General features: G+C 45.1%; 1 protein-coding gene across 10 annotated transcripts in view; it reads right to left on the bottom strand.

Annotated features, from left to right (window-relative positions):
- The window catches only part of ELAVL2 (ELAV like RNA binding protein 2), a 200,135-nt gene that overhangs the window by 19,758 nt on the left and 165,077 nt on the right, over window positions 1-15,300 (bottom strand). For all 10 annotated transcript variants that reach the window (XM_075931478.1, XM_075931470.1, XM_075931469.1 and 7 more), the window contains one exon: window positions 12,628-12,781. In XM_075931478.1, the coding sequence (XP_075787593.1) occupies window positions 12,628-12,781 (154 nt within the window). The remainder of the gene's footprint in view (window positions 1-12,627; window positions 12,782-15,300) is intronic.

Genomic DNA, 15,300 nt, shown 5'->3' with positions numbered 1-15,300 from the left:
GTTGGTATTCTTGTGGATGGGGGAGCCATGGGGATTGGGCTACCGGGGATCGAGACGACCGAGGCAGTGTCGGATACTTCCCCCAAGAGGTGTGGTGACCTAGGTGCAGAGGATGGGGATGCCGGTGCCGTATCCTCCTGAGCCGCCGGATTGTTGGCCCACAGGAGCTGGAGCCGAAACGACGGGCTGTGCCGGTCGGGTCGCACACATTGGGTGGTCGGTGCATGCAGGCGTGCCCTGTATGCGATGTGGAGCCACGTCCCCAGGTCTTGAATGGGGCTGGGTTGATCTGGGTGCCGAGTGCTTTCTTGGTGCCAGCTCCGCTGTCTGCGCTGATTCGGCTCTTGGTGCCGGCTTAGCTGATGGCTCCGGATCAGTCATTGGCGCTGACTCCACCCTAGACATCTGGTCAGGTCCCGTATGTGGCAACGGTGCCGGGTGCATCGGTGCCGAAGGCCGCACTGTCTCTAGCTGCAGTGCAGCTTGGAGACACTGTGCTGCAGATGATGGTGCCGATTCTGGATGACCTGGTGGTACTGAGAATACTGAAAGTGCAGGGCTAGGTGCCGATGTACTTTGGGCTTTGGTTGACTTGTCCGCTTCCTGTCTGGGAGGGAAGCCCAACGAGCTCCGTGACTGTCCTGCACTTACACTCCTGGATGGAGCGGAGTTTTTTCCGTCCCTGGACTTACATGGAACTGGAGCCTCCCGTTCTTCTGCTGACGGGGGCTGGAGCGCCTTATTGAAGAGTAACATCTTAAGGCGCATTTCTCTATCCCGTCTCACCAGAGCGGTCAACTTCGAGCAGTGACCGCATTTCTGGGGGATGTGTCCCTTTCCTAGGCAGCGAATGCAACAGGAGTGGCAATTGGAGGCTGGCATGGCGTCGCCGCACGAGGCACATTTCTTGAAGCCTGGAGAGCCGGGCATGTTTAGTGCACCAGTCTTTGGGGGAAGAAAACTTGAGGGGCTGGTCGGAGTGACCCTCAGTAATTATAATGGCAAAAAGAATTTTTGTTTTAAAACAACTAACTATGATCATAAACTGACTAACACTATGTAAGAAGGGGCTAACTGGGAAAGAACAGTTAAGAATTTACGATACAATTTCTCCTCAGGAGAGGAGCATGTTCCAAGTCCGTCTGTGGCCGTGGACGGTTAAGAGGAACTGGCACGTCGGACCGCGTGACGCAGAAAAGGCGCGAATGGCGTGAGACACCTCTGCGCATGTGCAGTCCTCCAGAGAGGGCTACTGCTGGCAAAAACTTTCAGGATTGCAGCTCTGGGATGAGCCCGACACCTATAGTGGAGCACCCACCAGGACATCACTTGAACAACATGATCTTGGCAATTAATTGACCTTTCACTATCAGTGGTAAATAGGCCAACTGTGGGAAGACAGGAGTTTCTATAGAGAACTTTTTTCTGGGTGTTCCGCTCATGAGTTGTGCCCACATGCTTAGGGTTTAGCTGATTGCCAATCTACCCTGGAGGAAAATTCCTTCCCGACCCCAAATATGGCGGAGGCCCTGGAGGTTTTTCGCCTTCCTCTGTAGCATGGGGCACAGGTCACTAGCGGGAGGATTCTCTGCATCTTGGGGTCTTTGAACCATCGTTTCAAGGACTTCAATATCTGAGATATAGGCGAGAGGATTATTCTAGCAGTGGGTGGGTGAGATTCTGTGGCCTGCATTGTGCAGGGGGTCAGACTAGATGATCAAAATGGTCCCTTCTGACCTTAAAGTCTATGAGTTTATTAGGAAAAAGTTCCTAACTGTCAGGGTGGTTAAACACTAGAATAAATTGCATCGGGAGGTTGTGGATTCTCCATCTCTGGAGATATTTAAGAGTAGGTTAGATAAGTGTCTATCAGGGATGGTCTAGACAGTACTGGTCCTGCCATGAGGATAGGGGACTGGACTCGACGTCTCGAGGTCCCTTCCAGTCCTAGTATTGTATGATTCTATGAAAGTTACTTTGCCTTTTTAAAAAGCAATGAACAGTGGGTGTGCCATCAGTGCCACTATTTCTCTTATGTGCCTAGTTGAGGAGATAAAGTTGATCATGTCTCCAAGGGAGGCCTTGAAAACTAGAGGTTAAGACCCCAGGCTGGAGCACGTGGTGTCACAAATAGGAAGAGATTCCAAGCGCCCTTAAGGAATCTATTCATCAGTAGGTGAGCGAACACTGCGTATTTGCTAGTTGGTGGTTGAAGGCCATTTTCACTGCATAGATTAACCTTAATGGAGCTAAGTGAGAGTTTTGACATCTTGAGGTGTAAGATGTGGTGTAAAATCAGAGGGAGGGGGACAAATGAAGTTGGGTCTGTGTTTAGACTCAACTTGGAATAGTTTTCATTTCATAGGTATGTCCAGTGGTCTGACTGTGTAGCAACACATCTTTTAGCTCAGAACATTCTGCCTCTAAGCTTGGAACTATGAAGGAGTCACACCTACAGGTGAAGGACTCAGACTGGAGTAAAGAAGCAGACTATTGTTTTGAGCCATCAGGTGAAGGATCAGCTAAAGAGGAACAAGAGGGCACATTGCCATCTGTGTCAGATAAGAGTCAGACAGATCTTGGCCAAAGGGGACTACAATAACTCTAAATTTGTCTCAGTGAATTTTCAACAGGGCCTTGGATAGAAGAGAAAACTGGGAAAAGGCATACAAAAGGTCCCTAATTTGATGAGAAAATGAGGGCAGTCTAAGTGAATGTTTCCCTAAGCCAGGCCAGTGGCAGTAAGAAGGATATTACTTGTTCCAGTAAGTAGTGAAACTACTCAGAGTTCCCCAAAAGGGAAAATACATGTCAAAGCACCTCTGAGTTCAGTTCCCTCCCATGGTTGTGACAAATTTCAACCGAGATAGTTTGCTGTCACATTCTATAGCCCTCGTAGATAGACAGCTAGAATGAACACATGGCAAGGGGTGCACCATTTCCAGAGTCCGAGTGCTTCCTTCAAGAGTGAGGGAAATTTGGCACCCTCTTGGTGATTTCTGTAAAACAGAGGTCATTTTAAGTCCATCATGACCTTCACATGGGTATTCAAGATGAAAGGCAGGAAGTGCATGCCAGCACTTAGCTCCAAAAGAATGATATGGAAGGTCACTTCTGTGGAAGGTTATTTGCCCTGAACCTTGTGGTTGTGTTGATGAGCACCCCAGCCTATTAGGAAGGCATCTGTCCCAGGATGGTGAATCTGTGTACTGTACTGAAACTCCAGTCTTTATACCAGGGTTAGTGCTCTGTTTCAATAAGAACAACTTTGGAGAATAACCTGGGTGGTGCAGTCTGTACTGATAATGGTCTTTCCCAAAGGTAAACTAAGAAATCTTGTCATTCTAGTGCTGGAATAATGGCTGTTAGAGTGACCATCTTGAATGTCTGCACCGTTCCAAATTTGTTTAATGCCCTTAAATCTAAAATAGGACTCCAGCCTCCTTTCACTTTGAAGATCAGGAAATAATGGGAGTAACCGTCCCTCCCTTGCTCCTCGGTTGCAGCAGGATTGGTTCAATGGCATAACAAACCATACACTTCCTGATGAAGTAGGTTCTCATGAGAAAGGTCCCTGAAGGCAGAGAAGGAGGGCTAGAGTGGGGAAGGGACATGCACTGAATGGCGTAACTTTGAAATAATCCCCAGGACCCATCCTTCAGAAGTGATGCAATTGTTGTGAAAGAGGGCCAAGCAACTTCTGAAGAGGCATGGCAGGTATGTAGATGGTATCACACATTGCATTGTAATACTGTTTAGGCCCTCAACTGACCCCTGAAAAGTGCTCAGAAGAGGTGGCTTGAGAGACAGCAGAGTGGAGTGCTGGCTGCTTCCACTTCTGAATCCTGGTCATGGTGAGATAGGAATCTCTGCCAAGAAAAGATCTAGGAAGCATAATGTAGCCCAGGAATTCGGAAAAGAATCAATCTTCTCCAAAGAGTTTGGGCCCATCAAACTGGAAGTCTTCTGTACCAATCGGGGCAATCCAGAAAGGTGTAGTCAAGAAGCCTGTGCCTCAGTTCCACTGTCATGAAGACCGGGCAGGCAGCTAGATCAGAAACATAACGCCGTCTCTAGTACCAATCTGGTTATTAACTGATCCTCTATGGACGGCCTGGAATTGCTACTTTTGTCTCCAGTAAATGTTTCAGAAACGCTCTGTTTTCCATAATTAATACAATCATGTCTAGCCATAACTGATTAGAATTGCAAATTATGTTATGTCAGCAACAATTACTCCATCTTGCCAAACCCGATTGTACGGGGCTGTATTGGCATTATGTTGTTTACTTCACACATTAAGCACATCCACTGTGATGGAACTGGATTGCAGATGCTGAAACAGGAACTCTGCCACATTGAGGGATGTAGGATTGTTTGTTGGCTCTGTTGTGTGAGACTTATCCACTGTAAAATCACCTCATTAATTGGAAGAGCTATTCTGGATGAGAAGTGATGTTCAGAATATCACCCAACTTGTGATTTGTTTCTGTGCCACCTCCTTGAATCTGCAGCCCTCTTGGCAAGATCCTGGAAGTTCTTAACATCACCTAGTGATAGGAAGGGGGTAAGAGGCCTCATCTGGCAGAGATAAGAAGGTTGCTGGAGAGGTAGCTTCCCCTGCAAGCCCTTTTTCCCTCTTCTAAAAAACTTATTCAGCTCCTGACTCAGGGGCTCTGGACAGTCACACTGTAGATGATCACCTGGGGGACTCAGACACTGGACAGTTGTGTATATATATTGACCAAGGATGGCAATAAAGCAATGGAGGGCAGAGATGATGGGGTTACCACAGGGTCGCATACCATGATTATGGGTTGGCTTGATGGAACTGGGGAGGATCCTTGTATTGTGACAATGGGCCATGAATTCCTCCTGGCCTCTGTCATCCTTGTCAGTGGGGAGGAGCAGCACTGACTGAGGTATTGGCTGTACACGGCCTGGTGCCAGGAACAATTCCAGGTGCCTGGATGTGCTCAGTACTGGAGCCCTGGTACCATGTAATGGGAATTGCAGTTCTTCCCCACCCATCAGGCTTCCAGAGTATCAGAGTTCATGCGCTATCCTGGGCTAAAGACTGTCCATGGTACTTTATCGGTACCAATGGCTGAGACTGAAAAGCATTCCCTAGATGAGAGTTTTGTTGCACCAAGTGCCAAAAGTTGTCAGTGCCACTGTTAGAGATGGTACAGCAACCACGGCCACAGATCTCCGGGATTCCAGAGCTCATGTGTTCCCATGGTCCCACACGGTACTGCAGAGGAGTGTTCATGGCACATTGTTAGTACTGATGGTTGGGAAGGTACAAAGCACTTCCTAGATGGGAGTTGTGTCACATATGGCACCAAAAGTTCTGGGCCAGTTGTGTAGATGTGGTACAGTAATGGTCTCTTACCACTGCCTCAGAGCTTGATTGTTCCTGGCTTCTCAAATGATGTGAGGCTCATGGTGCAGAGCAGCGCTCACGGGGAGGAGCTTCTGGGTACCATGCTTCAGAGCTCTCGGTAGCAAGGTGGCTGCTCTGGGGAACCACTCTGGCTCTCAAGCACTGAGCCCTTTTTATGAGCCTTTATAAGAAGAGTCTGCTTTTTAAAATGACTCAACCCCATTTGGAGTTAAAAGCTCTGGGGATGATCTGTCAGCACCAGAGTCCCCTGGGGAACTCAATCTCCTCAAGGAGTTTTAACTTCCGCTCTCAGTTCCTGCAAAACTGCCATTTTAGCTGTCATCAGTGAAGCACATTTGTGATGCTATCCCAGGTATCAGATTGAGTTTGTCTGGCTGTCACAGTACTGCTTGCAGGAGACACATCTCTTAGAGCTGGGTAGAGCTAAGATGTGAGGGGAGAAAAGGGAGATCAATCTCTAGCAATGAGGAATGCAGGAGAAAGGTCTTTTTTTTCCCTCTCAATAGAAAAAAAACTAAAGTAGTCTTCTAAACAGGGTGGGTGAGGGGACAATGACCCCAGAAAGGTCAAGAAACAAAACTAGAGTTTTCTTTCTTTTGCTGTTTCTTTAATCCCAAGGAGTGTAAAAAAACCCCACACTATTAGGGAGAACAAAGACAAAAAAACTACTATTTATACTAATGATGCAGATAAAGAATGGACTACTGCTCTTTCCTCATGAAGCCAAAAGCAGTTGAGAAGGAAGAAAAGGGCTTTCACCAGAACAGGGCTAAATAGCCTTGAGACAGACCACAAGGGAAGAAGAGCACATGCAGACTGAAGAGACACTGCTACCAATAACCTTGGATTAAAGGCTCAGGACTCAAATACATCTAAAGTAAAGCACCATAGAAACACTTCTCAAATAAGCACTTTTGGGGTTTGTTTTTGTTTGTTTTTTTTTTAAAAAAGAAGGGACTCATTAAACCTAAACTTAAACCTCATTAAACTCATTAAACACATTAAACCTCAAACAAAAGTCTTAAAATGAATTCTGTTTACCTAGAAAAAATTAATGTAAAGGAGAAGAAACTTGCCATTATTCAAAGGCCTACTACATGGTTTCATCAGTGCAAGGAAAGGAAAAAATTAGAAATTGGTCCACACACAGGGTGTGTCTAGACTACAGGGTTTTGTCGACAAAACTAAACCTACATCTAACACTACCGCTGAGTTCTGTTGACATAACATCAACAGAACTCAGCAGTTTTGTCGACGCTGGTAAACCTCATTTTACGAGGAATAACGCCTTTTGTCGACAGAGTTCTGTTGACAGAAAGCATTATTGCATCTAAACTGTCCTTTGCATCCACACTTATGTCGACAAAGCAGCTTGCTTTGTCGACAGAACTGAATGTAGTCTAGGCGCTCTTTGTCGACAGAAGCTTTGTCAACAGTATCTGTCGACAAAAATTCTGTGGACAAAACCCTGTAGTCTAGAAGTACCCACACTGTTTTTATTAATAGATTTTTTTTTTTCTTAAAAATAAGTGTCATTCTAATGTTCTGAATTGTTAAGGAACAAGATTAAGGAAGTTTAAAGAGCTAAATATCACAGCCTCAACTTTATACTTGTCCCAAAATTATTAATCAGATCATTTTGAATCTAACTCTTACCACTCTTAAAGGTATATTTAGGGTCTTCTACTTACTGTATTTAGGGCAGTGTTTCTTAAACTGTGTTCCATGGCACACTGGTGTGCCACGGGGCAGTCGGAGGTGTGCCGAGGAAAACAGAATTCAAAATAGCTACCCTTAAAGGGTCACGTGACTTTTGCTCAATTTCCCCCAACCTTCCCCCCCCTCCCCAAGTTCTCCCCAATCCTTCTCCCTCCCCCCCCCCCCACTTTCCTCCGTCTTAAAAAGTTTAAGAAACACTGATCTAGGGTGTATTGCACAATGTATATAAGATTTAGAGCCTATTCATCTGTTTATTTTGGTACTAGATCATACATGCTATTTGCACATGCATACCCATGAGACATCTAAATTAGTAGTTGGTGGATTGTTTGTAGGGCTGTGGACCATGAAACTGCAGAGTCTAGCTTTATGATAAACTGGTGATTCACCTGGGCAGACTGCAACATGCATATCACACCTCACTTTTTCAAGCCTTAGAAGACCAACATGCAGATGTTCATTCTATGGATAAAGTTTGCACTATATCTTTTAGAGAGTTTGACGGTTTCATCAAGAACTCCTCCTAAACAGGTAAGAGCTAGGACCACAAAGTTTGGTATATAGCTTTCTCTTATAACTTAAAGCAACATGCAGGTTTGGTTGTGCCAGGAAAATGGGATGTTCCAGGAATGAGATTGCTTCTCATAAAACCAAACAGAAAAGAATCACCAAATCAAGTACAGTCCTCACAATTGAGATAACTCAATGAATAATGAAAGATTGAACCAGAGATGAAAGTAAAAACTAGTGCACCATGCAGTAAGAAGGAGACAACTGGCTGAGAGAGCTTGGACACAGGCTGTGGTAGTGCACAGCTCTCAGGCTCTGCTGCACTAAGCAGCAGAAGGTGAAAGGGGCTGATTGGTTGGGAGCTCCCCCCTTCCATTGCATCTGGGACTGTCCTAGCCCTAAGCCTCACACTCCGCAGATGCCCTTTATGGACGGGGGAAGGGTTGAAGCTAATACACACCCTGTAAAAATTCATATGGGACATGCTGCTAGCTGTTCCCCTTTATTACTATGAGGGAGGGAGGGGAAGTGAATAGTTTGCTGCATTCCTCTCCCTCTGGCTGGAGGTGAGCAGAGTACAGATGAGCTGTGCTCTTGGTTCACACCCCCAGACAGGGAAAGGAAGGGGACCATCAAGGAGTTTCAGCCTCCCTGCACAACCCATTTTCACAGAATCATAGAATACTAGAACTGGAAGGAACCCTGAAAGATAATCAAGGCCAGATCCCTGCCCTCACGGCAGGACGAAGCACCATCTAGATCATCCCTGATGGGTGTCTGTCTTATCTGCTCTTAAATCTCTCCAGTGATGGAGATTCCACAACCTCTCCAGGCAATTTATTCCAGTGTTTAACCACCCTGACAGTTACAAAGTTTTTCCTAATGTCCAACCTAAACCTCCCTTGCTGCAGCTTAAGCCCATTGCATCTTGTCCTATCTAAGGCCAAGGAGAACAATTTTTCCTCTCCTCCTTGTAACACCCTTTTAGATACCTGAAACCTGCTATCATGTCCCCTCGGTCTTATTTTCTCAACTAAAACAAGCCCATTTTTTTCAGTCTTCCCTCATAGGTATGGTGACCATATTTTCTGAACCAAAATTAGGGACACATTAGCCACACCCCTTGGCCCCTGTTAACCATGCCCCTGACCCCCACTAGCCACACCTCTGGTGGTAACACTCTCGGTGTCAAGTTGACACATGACCAGAAGTAGAAGGTGTCATGTGACTCCCCCCCCCCCCCCCAAAGAATTTTTCCCACCATCCTCCTACCAATAGGGATGAGTTTGGCCCCCACCAAACCCCCTTCATGCAACTATCCTGCAATTGCATTAACCCAATGTGTGTGACATTAACTCTGGGCACGGAGAGGCTGGGGGAAGTGTTCCTTCTAAGAGTTTCCTCCCATGAGCAGAATTAATTGTGTTGTGCACCAGTACTGAATTCGTGTGGCACCCAAGTTAATAATAAATATTTTATAAACCTCTACCTTTTCTCTTTGCCGCCATGTCTCCTCCCCTTGCTCCATCAGCTCCTCTGGTGCCTGCTGTCCCCAACCCCTCACCCACCTCTGCTGTCCTGACTACTGCCCTTCTCACTGCCCTCAGCCCTCCTGGGCCCTGCCCCCCCCTTCCACACTAGCCCTTCTCTCTTCCACCCCCTCTCCCCCGTGCCCACTCCTCCAATAGCCCCACTCTGATCATGTGAGCTACCCCTCCTCATCCCCTCTCCTAACACCTGCCTCTCCTCTGGTTCTGGTCCCTCCACTGCAGGTATCTGCCCTTCTGCTTCACCTCCAGAATCCCCTGGCACCTGCATCTTCCCTTACCTCTGCACCCTTCTGGTGTCTCCCCCTACCCTCACTGCCTCTGCCCCCCTTGCCTTCTTTCCCTGAAGCCCACCCCCTCACCACCCTCTGCCCCAGTGCCCCTCACACAACTTGCTCCATCTCCACCTTCCTCATGCCCACCCCTCCTTTCAACCCTTCTCCCAGAACCTCCTCCTCCCGCCTCCAATGCCCTTCCCCTCTCCACTCCCAGCATCACCCTGCCCCCTCCCACTGACACCTCCCCTCCTGCCCTTTTCCTTATTGTCTCCACTTGGCCCCTTAGCATTTCTCTCCTCCACACTGTCCCTTGGTGCCTTCCCTTTTCTTCTCCTGCCTTGCCCCCTCCCCTCAGCACAAGCCCCTTCCTCTCCTACCCCTCCTTCCCCCCACCACCTTCTGCCTTCCAGTTTGCAGGGCTGGAGTCTGTATTCAGGCCCCAGAAGTCTCCTGGAGCTGGGCCACGCGGTGCTAATTTTACTCAAGTCCCTGCACCAGCTTTGGCTCCCATTAGCAGGAGCTCTCCCCCCCGCCCCCGACATGCCATGTCAAGCACAGCTGTGTAAGTGGGTCCATGCACTGCCGCTCCCCCAGAGGGGTGGGGGGGAGAAAAGGCTGTGCAGAGAGCACACTGGCAGAGCCCAAACACATCCCGCTCTGCAGCGCTCCAGCCGGTCTCCGCGCGTCTGTGCTGGGACTCCAGTGACAGCTCCCGGGAGCAGCTTGCTGGGTTTATCCCCCTCCCCTGGGGATGGAGGAGGCAGCGTGACCAGGCTGGCAGTCCCGCAGCGGGAGGGAAGGGCCACCGGGCGGACGTGCCGAATGGCGGTGCATGCTGCAGGGGAGCTTGGCGGTCTGGACACTGCACACAACCAGCAGCAGCCCCGGGTGCCCATGCAAAGCACCAATGTAGCCGCTTACATGCAGGGTAGAGGCAGGGCATTGCTGTTGCACCGCACTAGTGCTGGGTGTCCGGGGCAGGGGGAGAAGGGATCTAGCTACAAGTGGCACTGCCAAACAGGTTTTCCAGGACACTTGCTACTTGTATCTGGACACTGGGACAGAACCCTTAAATCTGGGACTGTCCTGGGAAAAAAAGGGGCATATGATCGCCCTACTCATAGGTCAAGTTTTTTAGACCTTTAATCATTCTTGTTGCTCTTCTGCGGACCTTCTCCAATTTTTCCACATCTTTTTTGAAATGTGGTGCCCAGAACCAGACACAATACTCCAACTGAAGCCTAATCAGCACAGAGTAGAGCGAAAGAAAGACTTCTCGTGTCTTGCTCACAACACTCCAGTTCATGCCCCCTACACACACACATCCAGCCTGCTGCCCTGAGCCCTCCTCACTCCCAACCTAACTCCTGCAGCCCCCACACCTACTACCCTAAGCCCAGCCTCACCTGCAACCCTGACTCCTGCAGTCCCCCAACATCCCCACTCCCAGAACTTCACAAACCTCTGCTTGGAGCCTCTACATTTAAATTTGTATAGGTATTGTTGTATTACAAGCCTGCCCACCCTCACCCTCACATCTACTGCTCTGAGGTCTCTCCTCTCCCTCCCAAGAGAGGTTGTAATAGAACAGTACCTGTAAGAAATTTAAGTTACTTTCAACCCCAGGTCACTAAACGAAGATGAGCCAGAACAATTGGATGAACCAACAATAGGATTGTTTCTCAATAAATATTACAGAAAAGAGATAAAACAGATAAATTTGGAGTAGTTCTGTTTTGGCACAATTGAATCAGTGCTCAAAGGTTTGAAAATGAGAAGAAAATATTATAGGAAACTAAATTGACTATCACCTTTTTTTTGGTTAAAATATAGAAAATAAGTGTATATGGAAGAAGAAAAAAACCACACACTTGATGGAAAGCCCATTCAAAATTTTTACTAACAAAACCAAAAACTTTAATCCATGAGAATCTGAAATAAAAATTACATGTAAATGATTGTATTTTTGAAAAATACAGTATTTTCATGAAGCATGTATATTTTCCTTTAATTAAAAAAATGTAATTGAGTTATGGACCAGAGCAATGCTGGGCAAATCTGCTAGTTATACATTAAAACATGTAAGTTAGGTGTTAGGACTTCATTAAAAGCATGAGATTACTCTTCTTTTATAGACTATTTTTATATCCTGTTTAGCGATTAGAAAAATAAAAATTTCTCTCAAGATTTTGTCAAACTAACACTGACAGTACAGTTGGAATTTTTATCCACCAAATTGACATTACTGGCATTCATTTGGTTAAAAAGGAAAAAACAGATGAAGTGTTCAAGGAAATGGAAGGGACTAAAACATTTGAGGGGAGAATCCTTTTCCATGCCTCAGCCTGTGTCATACATGGTTTAAATACAGTCTGTAGTTCCTCATTTCTGTGGAAACATCTACCTTATTTGATGTTCTATGCCAGCCTTTACAGATGAACTTTGGTGCAGATAGAAAATACGCTACTTCCAAAATTCAGTCTGCCAGTGGAATTGGCATAAGTGTACAGAAAAAACACATACTATTCAAATCTGAATCAAAAAGACAATTGGACATTTTGTGGCACACAGTGTCCATTGAAGGCACACTGAAATAAAAGTATTTAACCTACCAATGTTTGTAGTTTGCTTTTAGTCCGTGCTAACACTGCTAAGTATAGAACTTATCTATTCCTAAATCTCTAAACGCATATTCTTCTGTGTGCCCCTAGTAGATGACAACCATGAGAACAGTTTTAACAGCAATTACCAGTTCAGGTTTTGTGTAATCCTAGCCTGAGAGAACCAGCTGTGCATTACTGCATAAAATTTTGCTTTTTATAAAAAAAGATTGTTTATTAGCTTTTTATAAGGAGCATAGGGACTATTTTCACGCAGCAGCTTGGAAATGAAGATTATAGCAGCTGTAAATTTATTACAAGCCATGAAACAGGCTTCAAACCTGCACCTTCAGGGTAGAAATGACTCAGGCTGGCACACTCCACTCCACAATCTATTTTTGTTCATGCATATTTATGAACAATTCCAGCAGAAAATTACATTTTCTGGCCCACATATACCTTTGATATGTTCTGGAGGCAAGACTGCTGCATCGGAAGGTAGAATATTTCACTATCTGCCAGTCTGAGAAAGTGAGAGAGACAGTGCAGAGCAGCTGCCTACTTACCAGTGACTTGGTCAACTAGAATACGAGAAGTAATAATGCGTCCATATTGCGAAAAGAGCTGCTCCAGTTCCTTTTGGGTCATTGTTTTTGGAAGTCCACTGACGTACAAATTTGCATCTCTGATAGAAGCTGAACTTGGGCGCGCATAGGAAACCTTGGAAAATGGAGGGTAAATTTATATTTTTTAAATTACTCCATGATTGAAAGTTGGACAAAAAAAGTCAATTCAATTAATTCAAGTGACTTCAAAGTAATTACCAAAAAAAAACCCCAAACAAAAAAAAAAACCCTATTCAATGAGTTAAATACCTGCTCAATGTTAAAAAGATAACATTCAAAAATAGTTGTCAATCAAAAAAAAAAAAAAAAAAAACACACCACAAAGGCAAAGGACTAGATTTACTGAGTACCCCAATCAGTTAAGTTGTAGTTTAAAGCTGTATTTCAGAGCAAAAGGGAAGAGTTGTGAATGTACATTTAAGCCTCCTCTTGGAGGAAAAAAGTGCTCTTCTGACACCAGTTTAGGCTCCTTTGTGATAAAATTAAAACAAAGAAACGAATAGTATACTTTTCTATTGGAAAAAAATCTGTTCTCTTTTTACCCATTCATTTAGTTCTCCCTTATACACTAAAATGCAAAAATTAAGGTTAGCTTTGTGGTCAATGTCAGATGCTTTCACAAAGGCAATCCAACATATTTGCAGCTTTGCTATTTCAGTATTGAAAGTGTTATTATGATCTAGGGATGTAAAAAAAAATAGAAAAATATTAGCCATGTAACCCATCTGTTACATGGTTAAATGTTAGGGGATGTGGCAATAGGGAGAGAATGATCGGTCACCCCTCACCAAGGCTGCACCCCTCCCCCAAGTTTGGAAGCCAGAAGCCCAGTCAGCCCCACTCCGGGCTACCAGTGGGATCATGGTACCCAGTCTCAGCAGGCTCCTAGCTGCCAGCAGTGTCTCAGCAGCCAGTCTCCTGCAGCAGCCAGACCTACTCCAGGCAGGCTCCTGGTGGGGTGCCAGCCAGCAAGTTTAACCAATTAACATCCCTACTCTACTACTCTTGTGCATTTGTCTGACTCTCTCCAAATAAATTATAATAATTTCTTAAAGTCAGAACAGGCTACAGAGCTAAAAATACTACACCATGTTACAACTATTTTTAAGAATAAGTAGCCAGAGTGGGTATATACACCATACCATTCAAATGTCAGCACATTCTGAAACAATGTTAGGTACACAACCAAATCTGACTGATAGTATTACAGATTCTCTTGGACACCAGATATTGAGAATTCTAGCTAGTTACTTTGTCCACTCAAGACATCTGGCTACAACTGTGATAAACATTTCTGACAAGGCTTTAAAAAAATATCTTCCCAAAATCAGGTTCCCAAATCAGGCTGCTTCTTTAAGGGCTTTAGGATTTCCTAACATGCTGGATGTCCAGCAGTTCCAATTGAACTCGACGTAGCTGAACGGTCACCTTCAGTGCTAAAAGTCAAATTGAAGTCGAAAGTCTATACAAACAGGGCACGAAGGACAGAATGTATCATCTGGAATCCTTCCATTTAGGGTGGCCAGATCAGGTCTCCCCTTATCTGACATTTATTTGATCCAAAACAATTAGAAATCAAATCGAAGATTCACAGAAAATGCCTGAGTTAAAAGCAATATCAGTCTGCCTTTTGTTAGTACAGTACTGAAGGATTTTTTATTATCCCATAAAAATGCTGATCTGTACCAGACTATTTGGGCATCCTTACCACTATTTCTCATTAAAAGGCCAAACCGATCATGTCCAGTGTTTAGTGAAAAGAAGCCTGGTTGGGAATCTCAATCCTTAACTCATTTGTAGCAGCTTCTCATTTAAGTATTAGAAGGAGCATTAACCTTGTATTCTAAAATGGACTGAACTATATTGTGGGCCAAGAATGGCCTCTGCCTTCATAAGTACCCAATACAAATACAAAGGCGAGGATTCGTGAGCTCCTTAATACAAGGGCCATGCAATAACCTAAGAACATCCACAATTTCAAGTAGCTGAAAGCACATGTCCTCCAGCCTCCCAGCATGGTAGGCTAGTACACCTTATCTGTTTTAACTACAGAATAAATGATATTGCAAAGAATGTATCTACTTCACCTCTTGTGGTGTACAGTATTTTGCAGATTTGTTTTAAATTGCTAATTTAAAGCTTGTGAAAGGTGCTGCATTAAAAGAATTGGACCTTGAGATCTAGTATTCACAGAATAGTAGAAACTTCCCATAAATGACCCAAGTGGTTTTTACTCTGAAGTCCTGTAACCTGTGCTAGTAAGCTAATCGAATAGCTCCGAGGCTGTAATAGTAAAAAATTATTATCAGATCACGTCACAGTATTAGGTAAAGTAAGGTATCCATGGAAATGTTTTTAAAAAGTTTACAGCCATTTTAGAGGAATGGAGGCATGGTTTTTGTTTTGGGATGAGACGAGATAATTTAGAATGAGGTTCCTCCCCTTTTTCTGGAAGAAACATGGGTCCATAGATGATTTTTTCTTCCCTACTACCAAGGCAAAACCCACCACAGAATAATCATATATCCAGAGGGCCTGTGTGTCATGTTGTGACGGGGTGAGGTCACAGAAGACCCCTTGGGGATGCTTCCCAGAGTGCTGACAGCCCACTGA

The sequence above is a fragment of the Pelodiscus sinensis genome, chromosome 6 (assembly GCF_049634645.1).
Source record: "Pelodiscus sinensis isolate JC-2024 chromosome 6, ASM4963464v1, whole genome shotgun sequence".
NCBI lineage: Eukaryota > Metazoa > Chordata > Testudines > Trionychidae > Pelodiscus > Pelodiscus sinensis.
This window is presented reverse-complemented; position numbering and strand designations above follow the sequence as displayed.